This window comes from Sinohyriopsis cumingii, chromosome 7 (assembly GCF_028554795.1).
Source record: "Sinohyriopsis cumingii isolate HCF-2022 chromosome 7, ASM2855479v2, whole genome shotgun sequence".
NCBI lineage: Eukaryota > Metazoa > Mollusca > Bivalvia > Unionida > Unionidae > Sinohyriopsis > Sinohyriopsis cumingii.
In genome coordinates, this window is record NC_142967.1 from 60,835,655 (window position 1) to 60,862,672 (window position 27,018).

Here is a 27,018-nt window from a genome sequence, read left to right on the forward strand (position 1 = left end):
CTGTACAATATATTTACCTTGACACACACTGCCACAGTAAAACATATTTACCTCGACACACACTGCCACTGTACAATATACATACCTTGACACACACTACCACTGTACAATATATACCTTGTCACAGACTGCCTATGTACAACATTTACCTTGACACACACTGCCTCTGTACAACATATACCATGACACACAATGCCTCTGTACAGCATATTTACCTTGACACACACTGCCTCTGTACAACATATACTTTGACACGCATTGCCTCTGTACAACATATTTACCTTCACACACACCACCTCTGTACCACATTTACCTTCACACGCACTGCCTCTGTACAAAATATTTAACTCAACATACTTTCCTCTGTACAACATATTTAACTTGACATGCACTGTCACTGTACAACATATTTACCTTGAAACACACACCTCTGTACAACATAGTTACCATCACACACGCTACCTCTGTAAAACATATTTACCTTCACACACACTGCCACTGTACCACATATTTACCGTAACACAATGCCACTGTACCACATATTTACCTTCACACACAATGCCACTATACCACATATTTACCTACACACACAATGCCACTGTACAACATATTTACCTTCACACACACTGCCACTGTACCACATATTTACCTTGACATGCACTGCCTCTGTTCAACATATACCTTGACACACACTGCCATTGTAGAACATATTTACCTAGACACACATTGCCTCTGTACAATATATTTACCTTGACACACACTGCCTCTGTACCACAAATTTACCTTGACATGCACTGCCTCTGTTCAACATATACATTGACACACACTGCCATTGTAGAACATATTTATCTAGACACACATTGCCTCTGTACAATATATTTACCTTGACACACACTGCCATTGTAGAACATATTTACCTAGACACACATTGCCTCTGTACAATATATTTACCTTGACACACACTGCCTCTGTACAACATATTTACCCCGACACAAACCATCTCTGTACAACAGATTTACCTTCACACACACTGCCTCTGTACAACATATTTACCTTGAAACACACTGTCTCTGTACAAAATACCTATATACAGAAACAAACCACCTCTGTACAATATATTTGCCTTCACATAAACCATCTTTGGACAACACATTTACCTTGACACACACTGCCTCTGCTGCTCTTACAGTCCGTAAGATGACTTTCATCAGGTTCTGTGAATTTTTCACTAATATCCGATCAGCCTGAAGAAATATACATGTAAGTATGTTAGTTTACGAACATAATTATTACTGATAATGTATTAATATGCAAATTGTAAGTCACTCAATTTTAAAAAACAAACATGCATAACTGGTCTCATTTGCAAAAGCATGAATTTCCAATCAATCTTCATTGGACAATAAAACACTTTGTAAAAATCTCCTTCCATTAATAACAATGAGATTTTAAATAATGTTTCAATATCGACTATTTATGACAAGATAAATTTAATATGAAATATATGTTCTCCTATAGTGAAGCATGAATTATTCACATGTGAAAATTGTAATGCAATATATTAACACCATTACTTACTGTTACCAATACTGACTTATAAGTTGGATTCAACACCAAGCTGCAGAACCAGATCTCTTGTAACATCATGTGATGCCTGATCTGGGTCTATGCAGTTTGTAGTTAGATTTGATTTATACAAATATATACAGTAAGTAAATTCATCACTGACATAATTTATTAGATTAATTATTTATTTCTCATAGCGATAATATTTTCCTAAATAAAGCCATTCTTAATTCTTATCTACTAACACGAGTAGTTTATCAGATCCCAAAAATGTCATACACTCTCCAATAGAATGAACATTATAATTTGCAGCCATAAAGCCCATTGCACAATACAAGGAAAAACTTGTATGATTGTTAAGTTGTAACTCTCCTGATAACCTAGTGCCATGGAATATGAATTTTCTTTAAAAAATTTGGGCAAAAATTTCTAACATGTCTAATTGGGAATTGTAATCTGGGAAATGTTATAAAATGTTCAATATCCCAAATATCCAATCACTGGCATCAAAATTAAACACAAAACTGTTCTCCCTAAATTTAATCATGCATGAATGTTGAATTGTAAGACAGAATTCTACATGTTTGAACAAGTGCCCTCTTCATATGATGGTATTTCAACATATAAATGGTGATATTTACATCAGGGACCCTGGCAGGCCAAATGGTCTAATACATTCACCTTTATTGATTACTCCCATCTCACCTCTGTCTGTATGGATTCAAGTTGCAGGCTTGACATATGTGGGTATGCGAGAAAGCTTGCCAGTATCTACCATGGGTTGATGGTTCTTAACAGGGTTTTCCTATGTTCTTCCTCCACCAGTAATACTGGCTGATATGCATAGTCTATCATGTACTAATAAAATGGCATTAAATTATTAAATTCCCAACAGTTACACTATTGTATGTAATATGTCCAGCATATGCAAGTGACAACTAATACATTGTACCAATGGTGCTGTGTAAGTGACGTATGTGTGATATATATTTTAAATGCAGCTTTAACAATTTTTCAGTCATATCAATATGATGTCTGCAGTATGGCAATTTATAGCGATGTCTTGCACTAGGGCATCACGCTGCAGACATATAGCAACATGTCCCATCCAATCACATTATCCTGACACCAGTCCTAACACTAACCTCATAATGATGAGCACATACCAAGGCAACTGCTAGTACCCATTTTTATAAGTCTTTGGTGTGATTCAGCTGGGTTCAAACCTGTGACCTTCTGCATCCAAAGTGGATGCTATAACCACTTAGGCCACCAGGGTAGTGCGATTCTTTTGTGCTGTAGTACTAGATAAACAGCATGCAATATGTGTACATGCTGAATCTTGCTTATTTTTCATGCCAGAATAGAAATAATGTTGAGAAAGAAGTTTCTATTTTTAAAAAATAAATATCTGTTGTAAGTATTTAAGTTTTTTAAATAACCATCTCCTGGTACACTTGAGGATTATTTAAAAATACAACACTGAAAATAAGAAAAGAATGTTTATTACATTTTTTGATACAATGTTTCCTCTGTTAGTTCCCCAGCCTAATTCTTAATTAATTGCTATGTATTCCAAAGGCTTTTGAACAGCATTCTCTTGCTCCGTTTTAATGTTTGATTTGTTTGGTCCAGCTGAAAAATCATCTCAATTATCACGCTTTTGTTACCTGTCAGGTCAACAATGGCAGTTGTTTAAATAATAAAGGCACAACAACAAAGGTGCTAGGTAACAAAAGCATGAAAATCACACGTAATTCCTAATTGGCAAATTACAAAAGCTTAACAAAGACACCAGAAAATAAAAGTGTCATAATCACATGACCTTTAAAATCAGCACTTTAGAACAACAGGTTGCCAGTTCAATGCAATTTAAGCCTGAAAAGAAATGTTTATATTTTGTACTCTTTTGACTGAATAATCTAGATGTATCCTTCAGCTATCATTGTATACTTGTAAGTTCACTAATTAAGTACTGCTTGAAGTAAATCTCTTGTACTTATTTTTAATACTAACTGTTCTGAAAATAACTGAAAATAAAAAATAAAAAATGTCTCTTTAACCAAAAAGCTACAGATAAAAGGTATGAGGAATAGATGTGCTTTGATCCAAAGATACCTAGCGGATCATGACAACAATACAAAAAACAAAAGTGTGAAATAAATTTTGTTAAGTCAGGGTTTGGTTAGCTAACTGATACCATTACTAGTGATGGTGCAGATGCTGATGAAGTTCCCCTTGCAATATTGCATGATGGGTACGTTAATGATAATATTGATTTCTTGGATTATGTTAATTATGATAGTGACAATGTCACATCTGTGATACCAACAATTGCAATGTAAATATGTTGTACCTTGGGCATATTGTCTGTGAAAATAATGATCACCAGTAAGAAACTGAGTTACTGAACAATGATGATTTCACATGAAAGTGATTTTTGTAATTCAATGGCTGGTACATGTATATGTATGTTACCACTTTTAGTAGATTGTAGAATTTACTGGTTTCTCTTTTCTCCCCACTCTTGAAGATATATATTTAAACAAATGTATGTCATTTGAAAATTTTATTAACATTACATACATGTTTTAACAGTAATCATACCAGTATAAATTGTCACTGATATGGACTGGTACATAAGCATTTAAAAAAATAATGATAAATTTGGATACCACATTTATCAGCTATAGCGTTCTAAAATCCAGTACCTTTGTGAAATGTTATAAACAATCTTCATTGTATTTATTTACTGAAATTTAAACCTCTTTTCAAATCATCATCTTTTAATAATGTGTAACCATGACTTTTTTGCTTAAAAAGTATATACGTAAGCTTTCTCTAAGGTTTTTTTTGTTGGTTACTTTACATTTTGAGTGTACAAATACGGGATGAAAAAGGCATGGTCTAATAAGACCTACCCCCTACAGACAGGGAATGAGAAAGGTATAGTTTGATAAGAAGACCTACCCCTTACAAATAAGGGATGAGAAAGGTATGGTTTGACAAGACCTGCCCCATACAAATAAGGGATGAGAAAGGTATGGTTTGACAAGACCTACCCCATACAAATAAGGGATGAGAAAGGTATGGTTTGACAAGACCTACCCCATACAAATAAGGGATGAGAAAGGTATGGTTTGACAAGACCTACCCCATACAAATAAGGGATGAGAAAGGTATGGTTTGACAAGACCTACCCCATACAAATAAGGGATGAGAAAGGTATGGTTTGACAAGACCTGACCCATATAAATAAGGGATGAGAAAGGTATGGTTTGACAAGACCTACCCCATACAAATAAGGAATGAGAAAGGTATGGTTTGACAAGACCTACCCCATACAAATAAGGAATGAGAAAGGTATGGTTTGACAAGACCTACCCCATACAAATAAGGAATGAGAAAGGTATGGTTTGACAAGACCTACCCCATACAAATAAGGGATGAGAAATGTATGGTTTGACAAGACCTACCCCATACAAATAAGGAAAGAGAAAGGTATGGTTTGACAAGACCTACCCCATACAAATAAGGAATGAGAAATGTATGGTTTGACAAGACCTACCCCATACAAATAAGGGATGAGAAAGGTATGGTTTGACAAGACCTACCCCATACAAATAAGGGATGAGAAATGTATGGTTTGACAAGACCTACCCCCTACAAATAAGGGATGAGAAAGGTATGGTTTGACAAGACCTACCCCCTACAAATAAGGGATGAGAAAGGTATGGTTTGACAAGACCTGCCCCATACAAATAAGGGATGGGAAAGGTATGGTTTGACAAGACCTGCCCCATACAAATAAGGGATGAGAAAGGTATGGTTTGACAAGATCTGCCCCATACAAATAAGGGATGAGAAATGTATGGTTTGACAAGACCTGCCCCATACAAATAAGGGATGGGAAAGGTATAGTTTGATTTGAAAAATGGTGCAAAAGAAAAGAAGGTGAGAAAAGCCCCCTATTCTATCAAGTGTCACAACTTGGAATTAAACTGGGACTTTAAATGGCAACAAAGAGAGTGCCCACCATGGATATTTAATATGCAAAGAGAATGCCCACCATGGATATTTAATATGCAAAGAGAGTGGCCCACCATAGATATTTAATATGCAAAGAGAGTGCCCACCATGGCTATTTAATATGCAAACAAGATAAGCTGTTGGTTAATTCATTTTGCCCATAAATATCTATGATAGAAGTTGAGTCCTGAAAATCAGGAGCTTTAAGAACAGCTACAAGTTTAAAGAAAATTGCTATCCCTGGAGAAGACTGTTCATATGAATTTTAACAACAGTCCCTTAGATGGACTGTTGTTGTGCTAGCTAAAAATAATTTTCAGGAATCCAGGATAAGATAGTTTTGTTTTCTTTAAGTGCTGGGTACTGAATCCATCTTGGATATTCTAAAGTGATAACAAGATTTACAATATGGTCATGGTAGGTAAGTACAGTCTATAAATGATGAGAAACAACAAAACTTAGCTAATCAGATACAAGGAGGATTGGGTTGGTTGACATTTAAAGCATAGTAGCACATTAGTGACTATTTTCTTCCACGACATTATAAGTAAACTGCCTTGCCCAGGGATACAACAACTATTGACCTGGACTGGTCCAGTTAAAGATCAAAATAATGAACTTTGGATTGCAAGTCCAGCACTCTACCACTGAGCCATGGTTTCTAAACAATCTCATTCATTTGCATAGATCTCACTTATTATTATTATATAAATTAATGTGTTGGCCTACAATTTTGATCTTGATGGCAATGTTTTGAGATTTTGTGATAGCCAGTCAGTTGCTTCAGTCATACTTGAGGCAGATCACAACTTTATGACTATAAGGAAGGCAGAAAACAATTACCTGTCACTCTTTAGATGTATGTCAAATATCTTTATACAACTGACATAGCACTGACCAACACAAATAATTTAAAGCAACTACATATATATGCCTGATTTTTTTAAATAACCCATAAAAAGGATCAACAAATAGCGTATTTATTGAAAAAAGTATACCAAATGCATGCATTGTTTGATAAAATTCCAATAAACTAATTCTCTGCTCTACATCTATCTTTTGCTAACAGGAATTCTGGTTCAAATTTTCAGATATGGGTGAAAACTCAACTTACAACAATTTCCTCATGCTTAATGCAATGCTTGCAAAACAATGAAAATGCATAAGCATGATTCCTATAAATCAACACACACACCGACACACACACACACACACACACACACACAAAACAGTATGCTGCCACTATAAATGGGTGAGGTAATCCCAAGAAATAATACACGTTTAAAACTAAAATGCCTTACAACACAGATGATCCTAACAAAAATAGAGTATGTAATTAGTGTATCCAATAATGTTCTCTATCTTTTCAAATAAAGTTGCTACACGAGAGATGATGTCTTATACCATGACATTACTCTTGTCCATAATGACAGCTTCCCACTGTTGTGTCATATATGAAGCACAGTATAAACACTTCCAATCAGAGGAGTGACATACAAATAATAGTCCATGTTAGCTTAAAATTGTCTTGACAGCAATGTTAAAAAACGTACAAGGTGGAAAGACGTAAAAACGTACAAAAACAGAAGATGGAAAGACATAAATAAGCATTAAGAGAATAGTCATCACAATCTGACAAATGATCTCAAGATCAGGTTGTTGGGAACTTGGAAACAGTTTTTAAAACAAATACAGTAAATCCATGTCTACGTCTTCTGATCATGTCTAAATCTTAAGATGATTTATCATACAATCTATCTGCCAAGGTATTCATCGGAGGACATGCCAATATCAATGATGAAATCGAAATCAACACCAATTGAGACAAATTCATCCATTGGGTTTGCTTCACCCCAGTTAATTATGGAAAGCGGACACCTCATTCATTAATTATATGGACAACCATACAATCACAGCAGGAACCATTTCATATCAACAGTATGATGCACCAGTGGATGCCAAAGCAATAAAAAATTTATATCACTACGATGTCTGCAGTATGGCAGGGTTATGCATTTTAATTCAAACATTTTTGTTCATACAAAACAGGATCATAATTTTTCTAAATTATTTAATAAATAATTTCAGGGAGTTATAAACCTTATAATGACAAGAGATGGTGACCAGTTCAAGCAATCAACAAGAACTTTCCTTCTGATAAGTTACAAGGATAAACAAACACCAGTCAGGGACTAATGGTGACTGAACTACACAAACAGATGGGAGAGAATGCTTTCACATTCCTTCAGACAGTACCATATATACTTGCTTATGAGTCCAACTGGAAAACTGCACAGACCCTGATTTGCTGTTGCATAATGCACATACAAATCTGGTTCTGTGCATTTTGTTAGAAGTAATCAGTAGAACAAACAAGACCCTAATCTGCAGGCACATTATGATACAGCAGATCAGGATCTTTGTTATTTGCAATTTGATTCAACTTATAATTGAGTACATACCCTCCTTTTTATAATAAGCATTTTCTCTGGTCACCAAATGTCAAAATCCCTTATGATAACCTCATTTTAATGACTTATTTCACTTAACTTCAAAATTCTTGTCACAGTGATGGACTCATTTAACCCTTTACCTCAGTGTATGGCTTTTTAGCCCTTCGATACACATGTAGCAAAGTTACCCAGTGCAGTATGCTACAAACAGTACACCTGTTACCTATTCAACTCCATACACATAGGCCTGCCTGTTAACTGTTAAGCAGTGTACTGTATGTTACGTTTAACAGCAACTGTAACGATTTTACATTTTTGGTACACATCTATTATGTATGGAAAAATTTAAGAGTAAAGTCTGATTGTAATAGCTGTGTAATTATTTTTCAGGAAAGAATTTTTTATGTGCTTTAAAATCTTGAGAGAACTCATTCACCGTCAAGTCTGTGAAGCTGCATGACCAACTGTAGCTGCCATTTCTCATACTCGAAATTTACAAATTCTTTGCATCTACATCACTAAGTCATCTGAATTTGATAATTTATAAAAACTAATTGCTACCTACATCAATATCAGAGCTTTTACCTAAGTTATTGAAGCTTTCATAGTTGTGATTCTAATCGCGAAAAGTACTGAACAAAATCTGCAAACTCCATTTTGGAGAGTGGAGAATATGACCCTTTTACTTTAAATAGCAGATTTTGACCAGAGCATAAACAGCGACCATGTGATCTGATGTAATAGTCATTCACGATGTTGGTGCTATGAAAACCCGCTAAAAATGGCTGATGTTTACAGCAGGTGTCAAAAGGCACTTGTATGTGAATTGGCTTGATGCGTCCAAAGGCGGCTTGTATGCGAATCAGGTAGAGGCGTCCAAAGGCACTTGTATGTGAATGGAGTATAGGCATCCAAAGGCGCTTGCATGAGGTAAATGGTTAATAATATATACATCAAAAAAACATCTGATCCATTTATAATTTCCAACAGTCACCAATTCCCTTTTAAAAAATTATGTAATAGAAAACACTCACAATGTTGGCATTAGCTGTGGCCATCTGGACAGATGAGATGATTTTCAGTTGTTGAAGCACTGTAGGAATCTGATTGGCATAAAAGTACAGGTCTTTGGCAAATCTGCAAGAAAGATAGGAAAATGAGTATAATTCTAAACCAAGAACATGACAGTAAGCAAATCAAAGGAGAATTCATACATAATCATATCATTTCCAGCTGCTTTAATGATTTGGTAATAGCTAGCAATGATGATCAAACTGAGGCAAGAAATGTATCCATACAAAACATATACCCATGCTACTATGGTGCAATAGAAAATGTCTTAGTTCAATATGCAAGTGCACAATGACAAGTCTAAACATTGTCTAAACGTTGCTTTTACTGTCCAATTTTGTTAAAAAATATTGAAAATTATATATGATTATATATAAGGACACATACACACATGCACATGCACACATAGCACCTTCACCAAATTTACAAAGTCCTTTATTAAGTGAGTGGAAACAAATTTTACAACAGATGAGATGGATCGGTTGAAAACAAATGAGTAACACTATATACCCCTTCTACAGAATGTTACTAATGCACAGGCATAAACACAATTTTTGGTAGGTATTGTATAATGAATCATTGATTGATAATTAAAAAATAATTAAATTAAATGACTGATCAAGGGAAAATAATGATATAAAAAGGTTGATAGCTTTCAACAATTTCTGGAATACTTATGCAAAATTTTTTATTCACTAAGGTAAAATCTGTGGGCTTAAATGATTTCCAGCATGTCATTGCAAATGCTGGACCTTACATATCCAACAAAGTCTGACACCTATAATATTATTAAAATTGACTTAACATATGCAACAAACTCTGACACCTATAATATTTCTTATGATTTTGTGTATTGCTCCCATTTCTAAAGCATTTCAAAGAAGCTTGGGTCATAAAAATTTGATGATTTGCACATTACCTAAAATAAGTTTCTTCAAACCCGTCTAGCCTCAAATCTCATGACCATGATGACCTTTAAATATTTAACAGGCAAAGGGAAGAAACTCTTATCCATTACCTCCCCTAACAGCACGCTGGCTATTATTGTTACCTCTGATTTACCTTCAGTGATGAATCCACAAGGACGCTTGCTTTTACAGGGAGGTATGTGGTGGCTGAGGGAAAGGATTAACTGCAATGTAATCAAGTGCATATTCTTCAAGAAGCAATATTGCTTTCTCCACTGAATACATTCCCCAATCACATTAACATTAGGAAAATAGGTAATAGGAGGCAATGAAGACCAACTACCTCTATCAAGGTCACCCTTCGAGACAATTAAAAAAATAATAATCCCCTCTATGAGAGTAAACTGCACTCTAAACATTCAACATCTGAAGGTTATGTAAGCCATCACCACCATACCTAGCAAACAGAAGAAGAAGAAAAATAAAAGACTATTCTTACAAAATATACAATTCCATGCAGATCCAGTGAAAGCACTATTATAATGCTCATGATTAAGTGCACTCAAATGGCCTGATGAAAATCTTGGTTGCAACCATCGGACATACCACATTCAGTCTTGTCTCTGCTATACTAGATCACATGGATAAAAGCTAGAGAACGTTGACTGAGCTACCCTCATGATATTTCTTGTGTTTTGAGAGACACAATGTATAATGTTGATCATGTCCAATGAAAGCTAAAACCTGAATAATCAACTGCAACCTAGCTCTGGTGAGGGGAGGTAACTGGTAAGAGTTTTGTCCCTTTGTCTACATGCTATATTGATGAAAATGTGAATTATTTCATTTTTCACAATTGCTGGATTTGTGAAAATATATGCTGTTCTTCCGAATTTTAATGTGAGTGGGGGAATGTGTTCAAAGGAGAAACCATTTTTCAGTGAGAGTAACCTTGATCTTTGACCTTTTAACCCTAGTATCAGTAGGATTCTTTCTTATGTAATGTGCAAGTCATTCAAAAACCTTGGTAAAGGTATATGGTTGAGAACTGAAATTTTTGTAGAGAAATCACGTTCTTCACTCAGTGACCTTAACCTATAAGCTTTGACCACAAACAGGCTTCCTCTTTACCCCAGATGCAACAATTGTTTTTCTTTCAGTCAAAATAACCAGACTTTTTTAACTTTTTGATCCAGAAATCAACAGATTTCTCTAATGCAATTGCAAGCCATCCACAAACTTGGTGGCTAAAAAAAATGGTGGAGAATTTGAGTTACTGTGCAGAAATAAAATTGATAACAGTTAGAAGAATGGATGGATAACATCATAACAAAATATTCTCCACCTTATGGCAAGTACATACAAATTATTTACCCCTGATCAACACAGTGAGTTGCTAGGATCCTGGCAAACTTCAGCATCTTGTTTCCGTTCTCTAGCACTGCTTTAGCCACCTGAATCAATTCTGCATGAGACTGAAATGAAAGGGACATAATAATGGATACAAACTTAAAAGATTACATCAATGAATTGCACTAAATAATTAATATAGATAAAGGTGTCATGGAACACCAATTCTCAGCTCTAAAGAGTACTATCAATTAAATTTAAACACACATTCTTTTTAGATTATTGATTGCATAATGATATATTTTAACCTCTGTTTGCTAATGCTGGTTGTTGTTGTTGTTGTTGTTGTTGTTCTAGGGTTTAATGCCATTTTTCAGCACAAGATAGGTTATATATGGCAGCCAGTATAACTGGTGATGGAAGAACCCTGAAAAACCCAGGGAAGAACCACCAACCCACAAGAAGCTACTGGCAGGCTTTCCCACGTACCCATGCTAGCTGAGCCTTGGACTCGAACCCTTGCAGACAGAGGTGAGATGGCAGTGATCCGGAACGGTGAGCGCTTTAGACCACTCGGCCACTCGGTGCCCCCAGCTAATGCTGGTGATACAATGAAGGTTTGCAGTCGAAAATTCAGAAATAATGTCACCCATCATTCAATCGTCTCATCTGCATTGCGCAGAAAGCTTCAAACTACTTTTGATATGTTACTGTCAACACTGACAAAACTGTAACATTTCATGCTATACTGTTAATTGCCATGTATTCCATGCTGACAAAACTGTAACATTTCATGCTATACTGTTAATTGCTATGTATTCCATGCTGACAAAACTGTAACATTTCATGCTATACTGTTAATTGCTATGTATTCCATGCTGACAAAACTGTAACATTTCATGCTATACTGTTAATTGCTATGTATTCCATGCTGACAAAACTGTAACATTTCATGATGAACTTGTTGCGCATGTTTGAATTTTAGTCTACTACTCCAAAATTATGAGACGGCTGATCGTTAAAGCATACTCCAAAGAACCCAAGCATTTTTCTGCAAAATAATATTACAGCATGTATATGTATTACAATTTAATTTAATCAGGAAAGATTGTTTATAACATTTCACAGAGGACTGAGATAACAGAACATAATAACCAAGAAATGTTACATCCAAATTTATCATTTTTTTTTTTAAATTGTTTATGTACTTTCCATGTTGATGACTTAGGATATACGTTCACTAAACAATTTTTAGTTTACTGATGTGATTACTGTAGAGCTCATATGGAATGGTAATATAATCTTCAAACAACGTACATTGTATAAATGTATGTTATCATGAGTGATAAACCAGTAAATTCTCCCATCTAATGAAAGTGGCAACATATATGTAGATGTAGCAGCCAATGATTCATAAAAATTACTTTTATGAGAAATCATCATTGTTCCATAACATGGTTGCTTTCTGGTGATGACTAATTTCACAAACAATATCCCCAAGGTACAACAAATTTACATTTCAATTGTTGGTATCACAGATGTGACAGTGTCATTATCATAATTAACACAATCCAAGAAATCAACATACTCGTTACCAGACCGAAGTAGGTGTTGCACACCAGACCAAGGGGAACATCATCAGCATCACTGGTAATGACATCTGTTAACTCACTAAACCCTGCCTTAACTCATTCGGCCCCGATCCCGTCTGTAGGCGTGATCCGGTTTCTGCATTCAATGGCCGATCCCACCTGTAGTCGTGAATTGTTTACTGTATTCAATGGCCGATCCCGTCTCCAGGCGTGATGAATGTGTGTTAGATACAACATCTCTGATTGGTTAGAAATGGTTTATTCCAAGAACTAAACAACTATTAAACCAATCAGAAATGTTTTTACTTTCATTTGTGAAAATATGAATTGTTCAGAAGCAAAAGGCTAAAGTTTGAGAGCAGTTTAACTACACATGTTCTGTTCACAAAAAATCGTAAATGATGGTGGACGGAAGAGTGATTTTTGATGAGAGCAAAAATGTGGAGTTTTTCAGGTTTGATCGTGAAATTATTAAGCAAGCTGAGGAAAGATATGTTCAGCAGTTGAATATTTTGTGAGATTTAGATTTGGACATAGAAGTTTCTGAGACTGAATCATCCGAAGGTGATGATGCTGACAGCGATGACGACGGAGTTCTTGCGGATAAACGATGCACATAAGTTTGTAAATACTGTATAAATAAGTTGTGAAAGACTTCTACAAATAGGGAAATAATTAATCAATGTGTCGACAAATTCATTTGAAATAAATGGTGAAAATTTCGTGGATTTTGTTTGGATATAAGAAGAGAAATTAAGGTAAGAGTGAATGCATGTGCACGATGTTTTAAAACAGGTAAAAACTATGGGGCACAAGCAGCTAGACACAGCTTTGAGCTTCTGAGGCTTATCAGCAGAGATACTGAAAACAGTGCTGGGGCCGAATGAGTTAAACAATACATACAGAATTACCAACCCTGGCGAGACCATCTCAGTAAGGCAGTTGATTTTTTTCTGTAAGTTTGACCAGTTTTCAGTAAGGTGTAACAAAATATCATAAACTGCTACTGTAAAGCTGAAAAATGTATTTAAAAGTTTGGCATTCGAAACATGCAACAATGTAAACATTATGTTCAACTGAAAGGTTTGTAAAGTACACATAGACCTTATTTACCACCAGTACAGTTGCACAAACTTCAGTTCAAAAACCTATGCAGCTCAATGGCTTGTTGCTATCTCTCAACCTTATGTAACTCTTGGCATTATTTTTCCATTTCACATGATGATGGCAATCATTTCTCCTGATACAAGACAGATTTAAACTGACAAGTGATGTCCAATAAACGTAAGTGTGTCCCTTCCTGCTTTTATTCACAAGAATCTGAATATTACTTGTTATTCTTCTGTGCTGATCATAGCACTTTTTATGAGGCTTATTTTCCTTTTTGTCTTCAACATGGACAGTATAAGCAACAAATAGCCACTATATGTTAAAAAAAAGGACAGTATAAGCAACAAATGGTTAATATAAGCTACCGATGACAAGTATAAGCAACATGTTATTTCTAAAAAAATTCAGATGATGCTCTTTTTCTCATGCTTCCAGATTATTCGTTGCATAAATATAGTCATCAAAAATATTTAACTACAACTCTTACAGTGATTGGTCCTTTGCCCTGGACAAAGTGTGCCATCTGGTGGATTTGTTGGGAAAGAAGCTTTGCCACTTGCACTATTGGATTGTTTTCATCCTCCCATCTTTCTGTCTCCCTCTGCAAATACTCCACAGATTCCTAGAAACAGGATAACAATGACAGAATTTAAAATCCATAAATACCATTGATCACACTCAACCCCCAATGACCTTAGACAATATGCTCTATAACACTCCAACCCCCCAACAGACAATATGCTCTATAACACTCCAACCCCCCAATAGACAATATGCTCTATAACACTACAACCCCCAACAGACAATATGCTCTATAACACTCCAACCCTCAATAGACAATATGTTCTATAACACTCCAACCCCCCAACAGACAATATGCTCTATAACACTCCAACCCCCCAACAGACAATAAGCTCTATAACACTCCAACTCCCCAATAGACAATATGCTCTGTAAAACTCCAACTCCCCAATAGACAATATGCTCTATAACACTCCAACCCCCAATAGACAATATGCTCTATAACACTCCAACCCCCCAATAGACAATATGCTCTATAACACTCCAGCTCCCCAATAGACAATATGCTCTATAACACTCCAACTCCCCAACAGACAATATGCTCTATAACACTCCAACCCCCCAATAGACAATATGCTCTATAACACTCCAACTCCCCAACAGACAATATGCTCTATAACACTCCAAACCCCCAATAGACAATATGCTCTATAACACTCCAACTCCCCAACAGACAATATGCTCTATAACACTCCAACTCCCCAACAGACAATATGCTCTATAACACTCCAACTCCCCAACAGACAATATGCTCTATAACACTCCAACTCCCCAATAGACAATATGCTCTATAACACTCCAACTCCCCAATAGACAATATGCTTTTTAACACTCCAACTCCCCAATAGACAATATGCTCTATATCATTAGATTAATCAAACATAGAGACTCAAGTGACCATCCAATGGAAGTTATAAAAATGATGAGGTCTACATTTAATTATTTTTAAATGGGACCAAATGGATTTAAAACACAACTGCTTGTTATTATACATGCGGTGGTTGGCACCATTTTAATAGTACAATGCAATTCCTGTTAACCATGCAATTATATATAAAGGAGATTATAACACTTCCAAAACTGTTACCAGTAGATGATGCAAGATACAATTTTCTCTGCATACACATAAACATGATTTACAATGTTCTATCCATAATGAAAGAAATAAATTATGCTGTCAGGGGATATAATTAGAAACTACAAAAATTCATAGTTGGTGGTTGTTGCTGTTGTTGTTGTAATGAGGTTTAACGCTATTTTTCAGCACAAGATAGGCTATACATGGCAGCCAGTATTGATGGTAGAGGAAGAACCGGGGAAAACCCTGGAAAGAACCACCGACCCATGAGAAGCTACTGGCACATAGTTGGTAGTTTTCTGTGAATAATACAATTTGTTCTATATGCACAAACATCACATTTCATCATCTGCATCATGAAATTTACCTAATTTAAGGTCAAAATGGTATCTAGCTCAGCAATGACTCATAAACAAACAGTATTTTCTCTAATGTGAACTGAGACTTCTCATACTGTTTACTTATTATTTTTCAAGGGGATACAAATTTTCATGGATTTTGCAGTTACTGCAATCACAAATTTAAAGACACAATGAGCAAAGATCATTCTGTGGAAACAATAGAACAATTTCACCAATTCACAAATTTAAGTTTCAATGAAAATTAGATGTTTTGCAAAATCAGAAAAATAGACCCATGAAAATAAATGCACAATATGACTATCAGTGCATCATATGTATGGATGGCTGTGTGTATGAATACTTGTTTAGAAGTGAAGTCCCACTACAAACTGCACAAACCCAGATCTGCAGTCGCATAATGTGCCAGCAAATCTAGTTTGGACTACTGAGTACAACAAACAACACAGACCCTGATCTGCCACTTTATTATGCGATGACAGATAAAGTTTATGTTGTTTGCAGTTGGACAAACCTTTAATGTATATATGATATTTATGTATGGGGTTTCATGGCAAATCAGAACATTCTGGTTAAAGTGTGAATTAAAAGTTGTCATAAAAATGTTGTTGTGGGTTTAATACCATTGTTCAGCACAACACAGGCTATACATGGTAGCCAGTATATATGCTGGAGGAAGAACACAGGAAAAATTACCAATCAACAGAAAGCTACTGGCAAGCTTTCTCACATACCCACTGACTTGAACCCATACAGACTAAGGTAAGATCATGGTTCCCATGGGGGCCCCAAGTGGCCGAGTGGTCTAACGCACTCTCCATTACGGATCACTGCCATCTCACCTCTGTCTGTGTTGGTTCTAGTCTCGGATTTGGCCAATGTGGGTATGTGAGAAAGATTGCCAGTAGCCTCTTGTGGGTCGGTGGTTCTTCCTGGTGTTTTTCTGGGTTCTTCCTCCACCATTAATACTGGCCGCCATGCATAGCCTATCGTGTGCTGAAAATGATGTTAAACCCCACAACAACAACATGGTTCTCACACTTTTCTAAAGATAAATTTCCAGGTCATTTCCAGTGTTTTTCCAAGATGAAGTTAATTTTTTTCAAGGTTCACCCATTACTAAATGGAATTAATTTTACACTATAAAACATGCATTTTCTAAATCTAAAGATGTTTCTCTTTCAAGTCTCTCCAAGACATCCAAGTCAGAAAAGATGATCATGTACAAAACCACAAAATGTATCACACAAAACAAGTTTGATTATATTCCAATAAATTGGCAAGTAAAGTCATTTAAATGCACTGAATAAAAATTCTAACTTTACTTTGCTGACCTGCCTTATGTTGCTAACTGGGAACAACATAATGAACATAAATTAGTTTTGTTTCATTTCAAATCTTTAATTCTAAAGAATTCTATAGCAACATATATATATATATATATATATATATATATATATATATATATACACACACACACACACAGATATATGCATGTTATACAAAGTAAGCATTTCCTATTACTGTATAAAAAGAACAATAAATCAAAGAATTAGAGTCTTATCCTGTAATGAAAAAAGTTTAACCCTGAATTTATCTGTGCCAATAAAATCCCAAACAAGATTTTCAAACAACCTAATCTCCTTAATACAATTTGGTTAAAAATCCATCAGTTAAAAAACATTTACAAAACGGTTGATTTAAATGTTGACAAAAGACCTTCAAAGTTATATAATGTTGTATAAACAAGGACTCAATTTTCTATAAAATCAAATTGTTTTCTTGTAATTTGATAAACCAGTCCCCAAACCTCTATTGATACAGGGGCTCATATTTTTTAAAATATATAATACAAAGGACAACAATTTCTCATTGCGCCTGCATTCTATTCAAGATCTGAAACCAATGCTTCAAGCTACATGTCACTGTATAGTAGTTTAACACCAAAGTTCAGCTTGGAGATTCGACATTTTGGACAAAAAATCTGGCATAAAATGAATAACAGTCCGTTTTCTAATCTGGGTTTCCTCTGAATATTTCCACCCCATTTTTCACATTTGGACATTTAGGTTGGGGTGTGGTGTCATAGCAACTGCATATTGAAATTTGAAATTTGATGCCACCATGCGGTAGCGGCATATGGTAGTTGCTTACCAGATGGCCTAGCAAATTTAAACTTAAGTTATATTGACTCATACCTGTATGAAATCGATGGGAATATGATTTCTTTTCTAAGAAATGTTAAATATTATAATTGTTATGTCTTTATTCTACTGACAGACTAGACAAAACTATGGCACAGACGAAACCTGACCCAATACTCGACATCTGCATTACTAGTCACATCACTTCAAAAATCTCAAACAATGACATCAGAAGTCCAACAGTCATGTGATACAAACAACAATCTCCCTTTTAATGTTGTCGTACAAAAAGTAAATTATATTAAATGAAAGTCAGGTACCTTTTGTAAAAACCAGAAAGAACATATAATTCTCAACATATTTATTTTGAGAACAATGACAAGAAGCTTGTTGCTGTTGCAGCAATCTGGCCAGTCTGATTCATCAGGCAGAGAGCACATGTCAATGTGGTAGTCATGTGATACAACAAAACTCCAGAAGTTGTTATCAGAAAAATATATGGAGAATTCTGTGTTTTTTTATTTTTGTATTTTTATTACAACCAGTGTATGACTTTCATTTAATATTTTTTATTTTCTTCTACAACATTTGAAAATGTGGGTTGTGAGATTTGTGTACTTGTGCGACAAGCAATGCAAATCGCAAGTACCAGGTCACATTTCATCAACGCTATAGTTTTATCTTGTCTTTCAGCAGATTAAATATATAACAATTTTAAAACTCACAATTTCTGAGAAAATAAGTAGTTGTCATAAGATTTCATGCATGTATGACTCAATTTAACAATGTTTAAGTTTGCTAGGCCATCCGGTAAGTGGCTACACTTTACCACCACCATATTGGCCTCTTCTGATGCTAGACTGGAGCTAACTGTAAAAATAAAGGTCAACCAGATGAATCTAATCCACTGAGTGTTTGGATTGACTCAGCAAATATGTTTATGGCAAGCACCCAAATGATCCATATAGCAACCTCTAAATATTCTGGTTAGAACTTGATAAATTTAACTCATAATCAGTTTAGTTGGGACTCAATTACATAATTGTTTAGAGCGTCAAGAGGTGGCAGAAAATTCCCAGGTTTTTCCTGGCTTTCATCAATATTTGCAAAATTCAAGGACTTTTCAGGTCATGAAAAAAATTGTCATTTCTCCCGACTTTTTCCCAACTTCAAGTTAGTGTGGGAACCCTATAAGATGTTGTCTGTAAAGGTGAAGGCCCTAAACCACATGGCCATATGGGACCCCTCCAAATATGCAAAGCTACCTCTAACAAAAATTTCTGATGATAAATCTTTTAAACAAAAACAAGCATTACCTTATGCTGAAAGATTACTGATAAAAGTATATGAATGTTAAGTGCTTGAAAAGTATATAAAATAACATGACACTGAGATGCAAAATCCACAATCCACAAGTAAAAATATCCAAGCATCTTGGCAAAGCTGATGTGAATCAGAAAAAAATCAGAAAAAAATGGAACAACTTTAAGTTTAGTCACTTGCTTCAATAGCCAAAAGGTGATTATCAAGGAAAACCTGGAAGAAAAAAAAACTCTCAATGTTGAGTGAGGAGTGCATACCACTAGATTATACTGCCAACCTAATATGTTGTACGAGTATTTTCTAATAAAGGTAAATGCATAAAGTTTAAAAGAAAATATACTTACAAGGAGGGAGGCTGTGCATGATTTAGTCAGTGCTTCATTTCCCTGCTGCTTAGGGGACTCTGATCTTCTCTGGACACTATATTTTTGGCTAACATTTAATGTCTGCTTCTGTGAAGGTGCAAACTTTCTGCTAAAATGAAGGTTGATTCATTATAATCTACCCAATGATTTAACATACATCTCTGTCTCTCTCTAAAGTTCTCTTTCATATGGCAAACATGTAAAACATACTGGTTAAATCAAAAATTTTAATTGCAGAAAAGTGGTTTCAAAAATTAATTGTTTTATTTATTGAGCTTAGTGAGTCTGCATCTCTCTCTCTCCTCCCCCCTCTCTCTGTCACACACACACACACATGTAACCACACACATTTTCATTGATGTTGTAAATAAAAAATACATCAGTCCAAATTTCAAGTGGCAACTTCATTTGGCATTTGTTCCAGTGACTCATGATTAATTTTGGAGGGAAAACAACTGCTCCATCTTTAACTTAAGAAAAGATTCTTCGCTGATAGTGATCACAAGCAGTCTCCCAACCCTTCTATAGCGATAAAACTGGGTTTGTTATCAACTTTCTTCAATCCAAATTGGTTTCATTTTCAGTACATTAATCATGACAAGCACTGATGAGGTGTATAAGATGGTGCCACTCTCTCTCTTTATCTCTGAAAATATTCTAACTAGGTAGACCTATTTATCATTTTCAGTAACTACAGACTAAATTAGAATAACTATTATGGTAAAGAAAGTTGTCTTTTCTTAAGGAGAAAATGTTGTGCATCTGCTAATACAACCAAGTGCTACTCTCAAATTTTGACATCCAAAAATATGGGGAATTGAAAAAGTACAAATTCATGTTGCAATTTAACTATATGCATATTTCTTCCACAATGGATTTCAAGAGGAAAAATCATAACGGCATAAGTTACTCCGAAAATCATGAGGCCTATGCCAATATCGTAAAGGGTAGGCAACTCTGTATAATCCTATAACAGCTGTTTGTATTAGGATTCAATGATCAGAGGTCAGTTTGTGCAAGGCAAATGTTTCCATTTCCTGTTCAGCTGAATTGCAAATTAAATAAGCTGCTATTTGTCCTTCATTCTTGCATGGTCAAAAAAATGTTACAATGGATATATTTAATAAGTTCTGACAGAATTTCCCCCATCATTGATAAGTGTACATTTTCTTTTAAGAACTGACAATATTTATTTTTTTAGTTCACAGATGCATGTGCTAACTTAACCCTTTACCTCATGCAAGCGTCTTTGGACGCCTCTACTCCATTGGCATGGAAGCGCCTTTTGACGCCTGCTGTAAACATCAGCCATTTTGATCTGGTTTTCGTAGTGCCACCTTTGAGGAAAACCTCCCTTTTAGATACTACATTCATTTCTGCGAATCACAATTACGTCAGATCACGTGGTCACTATTCATGTACTGGTCGATATCTGCTATTTAAAGTAACTGGGTCGTAATCTCCAATCTCCAAAATGGCGGCCATGGATTTCATTCAGTACGTATGAAGTTTTCACGATTAGAATCACAACCGCGAAAGATTCAATAAATTAGGTAAAGTCTCTGATATTGATGTAAGCAGCAATTAGTTTTTATAAATTATCAAATTCAGATGACTTAGTGATGTAGACACACACGAGAACCTTGTAAATTTCGAGTATTGGAAATGGCAGCTATGGTTGGTCACACGGCCTCACTTACATGACGGTGAACAAGTTCTCTTTTGATTTTAAAGCACATAAAAAATTCTTCTGTGAAAAATAATTAACAACTATAACAATCGGAATTTCTCTTAAATTTTTCCACATATAATATATGTGTACCAAAAATGTAAAATGATTAAAATTGCTGTTAAACGTAACATACACTACATTGCTTAACATTTCACAGGCAGGATTTCATTCAGTACTTATGAAGTTTTCACGATCAGAATCACAACTATGAAAGATTCAATAACTTAGGTAAAGGCTCTGATATTTATGTAGGCTCAATTAGTTTTTATTGATTATCAAATTCAGATGACTTTGTAATGTAGACGCAGATGAAAAACATGTAAATTTCGAGTATGGGAAATGGCAGCTACGGTTGGTCATGCGGCCTCACTGACATGACGGTGAACGAGTTCTCTCTCAATTTTAAAGCACATACAAAATTCTTCCGTGAAAAATAATTACACAGCTATAACAATTGGACTTTACTCTTAAATTTGTCCATATATAATAGATGTGTAGCAAAAATGTAAAATTGTTAAAACTGCTGTTAAACATAACATACACTACATTGCTTAACAGTTCATAGGCAGGCCTATGCGTATGCTGTCGACTAGGTAACAGGTGTTCTACTTATAGCGTGCTGCACTTTGTCACTATGCTCTATGAGGTAAAGGGTTAAGTCTGATCTACTTTATACAGTTTGCACAAACTTTGTTTTATTTTATACTTTATGAACTTGAAAAGTAAATGATCAATCTACTGCTGAAAAATAAAAGCAAAGTTGTCCAAATACAATCAGACCTTGAGACCGACTAAAGGTATTTACTTAACTGATTTGGTCAGGTTTGGCACAGTAGGTTTATAGATTTCTTCTTTACCAAGTAAGTGCAAAATATTTTCATTATTTGAAAGCAGAAGTTAAAAAAGTTAACAAAATGTGTTTAAAAAAGCCAGTCTTTAGAACCTAATACTATCTTAAAACCCATTCTAAGTACCCAATACTATCCTAAACCCATTCTAAGTACCCATATACTATCCTAAACCCATTCTAAGTACCCATATACTATCCTAAACCCATTCTAATTACCCATATACTATCCTAAAACCCATTCTAAGTACACATATACTATCCTAAAACCCATTCTAAGTACCCATATACTATCCTAAACCCATTCTAAGTACCCATATACTATCCTAAACCCATTCTAAGTACCCATATACTATCCTAAAACCCATTCTAAGTACCCATATACTATCTTAAAACCCATTCTAAGTACCCACATACTATCTTAAAACCCATTCTAAGTACCCATATACTATCTTAAAACCCATTCTAAGTACCCTAATACTATCTTAAAACCCATTCTAAGTACCCATATACTATCCTAAACCCATTCTAAGTACCCATATACTATCTTAAAACCCATTCTAAGTACCCATAGAACCAATCTGTTCTGGCTTTGCTCAATAAATTTTGAAATATCTTGCCTACAAGGTTTAAACATAGTTACTGAGAGAAAATCTAAATCCAAAAAGTTCAAACAAATTTAAACTTTGAAACAAAAAAGATCAGAAATTCTAATCAGACCATCTCTCTCTCTCTCTCTCTCTCTCTCTCTCTCTCTCTATATATATATATATATAAGAAAGACATAACTATAACAATGGAAATGATGAAACTAATGCCATGCAATGCCATACAGTGATAAGTAATTGTTGTGTCTTGTTCATTCTATGATGCAAAGCAATGCAGCAATTGTGATTCTACACCATGATTAAAGAGACAAAACACTACTAGACAAAATGTGATAAGATGAACAGTCATATTAATACCTGGACTTTAAAACAAATATCTATGCTTGTGTATATGTCTAAAAAAATCTAAATGTCTGCACATTTCATAAAATGCATTTTTCCCCCAATATTTTGTCACATTCCTGCTACTGGTTGCAAACAAACTCAGCTCAATAACCTTTGATCTTTTGATAAATCAGAATTCATTCTCAAATCAACTGTGGCTGGCATGAAGTCCGAACTTTGTCCCAATTGGCTGGTTGGCATGAAAGCAGATGTAACTGAGGCATGCTGGGATAATGATGACATGACAATTCCTGATGGCAGGGGAGTGAACTCTTCCTTTACATGAGGAACCTCAAGATTTTCATCCACTTCAAGGAGTTTCATTACCTCTGAAAATGTGAGTTTGAATTGATACAAAATTATGGCTTATTTTATTTATCTTAAGAGTGACTTTACAAAATGTAATAAAAGAAACATGGTTGGTTATGTTTCTTTCATTTTCTTTTACATAACATCTGGCAGGATCATGCGATGCAGTTTTGAAAAGAAATGTCATGTATTTCTTAATTTTAAAAAGAACTCTTGTAAAACTTTGATTACAAATTTTGTGAGCGGAATTAGAAATTTGTGTTTGTAAAATACAAATCACCACACTTCTGTTTTAACCCACAGACCAAGTTTGAGTCCCTTAGCCAAATCACTAAGGCCAAACATGAGGTTAATGCTAACTGCAAATGTGCTTTGTCTCTTCATGTCTAGTATGTGCATATGGTAATTTTAAATATTGCACATTATGAACCATGGTCTCAGTCCATGGTAAGTAATGATCAACCCAGGAGCCAATGTAAGTGCCAAATACGAATTTGCCTTTTTATGCTCAGTATGAGTTTATATGTTTATACATTGTTTAGATTGGGGATTTCAATAGTTGGTTTCCAAGTTTTGACCCAAGGGCTACATCTATATACTCCGAGGGCAATACTGATTCAAAATTCCACACAGCACAAGCTAACACTTGGTTCAACTATCAAACATACCAATTCTCAGACATGACCCAAGTTAAATCTTAAGCATTACTTCAATATTTGTCATGTAGCCACACTTTTAAAGGATGAATCAACATTATACAACTACTGTGGAAATATAATGACCACCATGTTATCAGTCTTTATCTTAAACTGTGTCATGTGACATTATTCACACATGCAAACATCAGGATAAAATATGATACAAAACTAAAATGACTTAATATATTGATAAAATAAATTCTGAAATAAAGAGGTATACAACCAACTGCAAGATCTGCATTTTCAAAAATAAAGATATGTGCAATCTTGATCACAAAATAACTGACAAATGTTTATATCCTTAGAAGAAACCTTTACCCTAGGAGCTATGCATAATCATCTCCTGCACTTTATTAAGTACTTAAAGACATGATTCTATTAAGCCAACCACTATAAATTACAGGTACAAAATAATTTCTTTTTTAAGTTATTCTGCTTTGATCATTAAAAATGCACAAAAACTTTTCAAAAGCTAAAACTCTTGGCATTTTACAAGCAACAATTCTTAATCTGTTTACCCTAGAAAACAAATCTGGCTAACAAACCTGGAAGCAGGGAAGGTCGAAGGTCTGAGAATGACCTTAGTGAGATGACCAAGTAACGTGCTTTGGTACTCCAATTCTGTCTCTGTATGTTCACTTCCTTCATGTTGCCATGGAAATCAGCTTCTGTTAAAGAAAAAGTATCAAAGTTTTAAAACATGTGTCCTGTAAAAATGCACAGACTAAAATAGTACAATAAAACTTGTCTTCAGAGACTACCCTTCTGCCAACAATAAGTGGCCTCTCAAGATAGGTTTTCTCATAACAGGTTTGTGCAGTTAAAATTCACTATTACTGTACATGGATTTTAGTCTTTATTCACAGTTCAAATATTCCATTTATTTCATCTGAAAATTATTTTATGTAGCAATAAATATTTACATCTATCATAAAATATGCACACTAACATTTGAAGATCCCATATACATGCATTAGCATATGAAATGAATGAATATAACATTTATTTATCCTGTCCATAAGTCAACATCTCATGACCATAAGTTCTGGTTACTTCAAAATGTAGTATAATAACTGTACAATTAGCTATAATACTTATTCCTACTGTGTATAGATTGCACTGTAATGGTTTGGATCAGGCTCTGTGTGTGTGTGTGTGTGTGCATGTGTGTGTACATGTGTGTGTGTGCATGTACATGTGTATGTGTGTGATCAAAACTAGGGTTAACCTATCCAGAAACAAAATAAATTTACTGAAAGAGTAAAGACAAATGCAAACTCTTTAGGGACTGTACATTAAGTTTCAACAGGGGGTCTGGGATGTTTTGGTTTTAAATTAGCAGCTCTCAAATAAATTGAACAAAATTATCCAGAGGTAAAAAAAAAATATCCTGGCTAAAAAAATCCTAGCCTGCTAATCCCCCACCCCACACAATTATATGATCAGTCCCTAATTCACCCACAACATAAAAAGATTAACTCAAAATAAACAAAGATGCACTATGGACAACATATGATGGCTTGGTGTGTGGGTTTAATACCCATGCCATCAAAAAAGCAACAAAGATCAGAAACTTTTTACAATAACAATTGTATCTGGAAAGTGATAATTTCTTATTAAAGACAAAAGCAAAGACCTTATTCACATGAGGCAATATGGATGAACTCTCAGGACAAACAATGTATTTAAATGCTACAGTGAACCCCTTTAAGAAGGTCTCTCACTATGTCATTACTGTCATTGTGGTTTTTGCCAAAGATAAGGAAACAATATGAACTGTTGAATAATATATATATATATATATATCGCTCATTTTAATGAAGGAATGGTTCCACCTAATGGGGTTTAGTGATGATGGCTAGTGAATTTCAGTCTGGGTGTATGGTCTGTAACATTCAATGCTACCTGAATGACCTGTATATTTTATAAAACTGTTAGCCAGGCCCCACTTTTTTTTTATAACAGACTCTATTAAGCAGTCATATTTGCAAAGGAAATGTCAGTGGTGCTTGTAACCCACCTAACACTTTTTGGAAAAAATGTTTCTCAATTAAAGTATTTTTCCTATGATGAGCAAAGGAGCCAACGCAATATTTATTTTCTTAATTATGTCATCTATGGTTACATTTTGTAAAGCATTTCTAAAACAGGGGATGGGTTTATAACTAATCAGATCTCCACTGTCCTATGTGAAGACTGACAGTGACCACTTGGGGGTCATATTCTGGTGACCTATGTTATTGACATAATTGCTAATTTTATTAGCCAATCATATGAAGTCTTACATCTTTGCATTTGGAAGACTGAGCAGTGTGGCTGTAAAGCATCAAGGTTTGCCAAACAATATGATTCACTTTCAGATTTTTGAAAGCTGCATTTCCACTGGCTAATTCAAAGGTCATAAGAATATAACCCCTAAGTGGTTGCTGTCAATTCTTCACACCTGACAGTGGAGATCCAATTTTAATCAGACTGATCTAAAGATAAGTTTATATCTAATTTATGGTTAG

General features: G+C 34.8%; 1 protein-coding gene across 2 annotated transcripts in view; it reads right to left on the reverse strand.

The window, feature by feature from the left end:
* Nucleotides 1–27,018, reverse strand: part of LOC149795356 (vinculin-like) — a 104,351-nt gene that overhangs the window by 6,336 nt on the left and 70,997 nt on the right. The window contains exons 23-29 of one of the 2 annotated variants that reach the window (XM_089965133.1): nucleotides 25,054–25,176; nucleotides 23,614–23,830; nucleotides 19,910–20,036; nucleotides 14,567–14,701; nucleotides 11,402–11,502; nucleotides 9,083–9,185; nucleotides 1,158–1,244 (exon numbers count right to left, since the gene is read on the reverse strand). In XM_089965133.1, coding sequence (XP_089821259.1) covers nucleotides 1,158–1,244; nucleotides 9,083–9,185; nucleotides 11,402–11,502; nucleotides 14,567–14,701; nucleotides 19,910–20,036; nucleotides 23,614–23,830; nucleotides 25,054–25,176 — 893 coding nt within the window. Of the gene's footprint in view, nucleotides 1–1,157; nucleotides 1,245–9,082; nucleotides 9,186–11,401; nucleotides 11,503–14,566; nucleotides 14,702–19,909; nucleotides 20,040–23,613; nucleotides 23,831–25,053; nucleotides 25,177–27,018 lie in introns of both variants that reach the window. The other variant, XM_089965132.1, reaches the window with a different exon arrangement.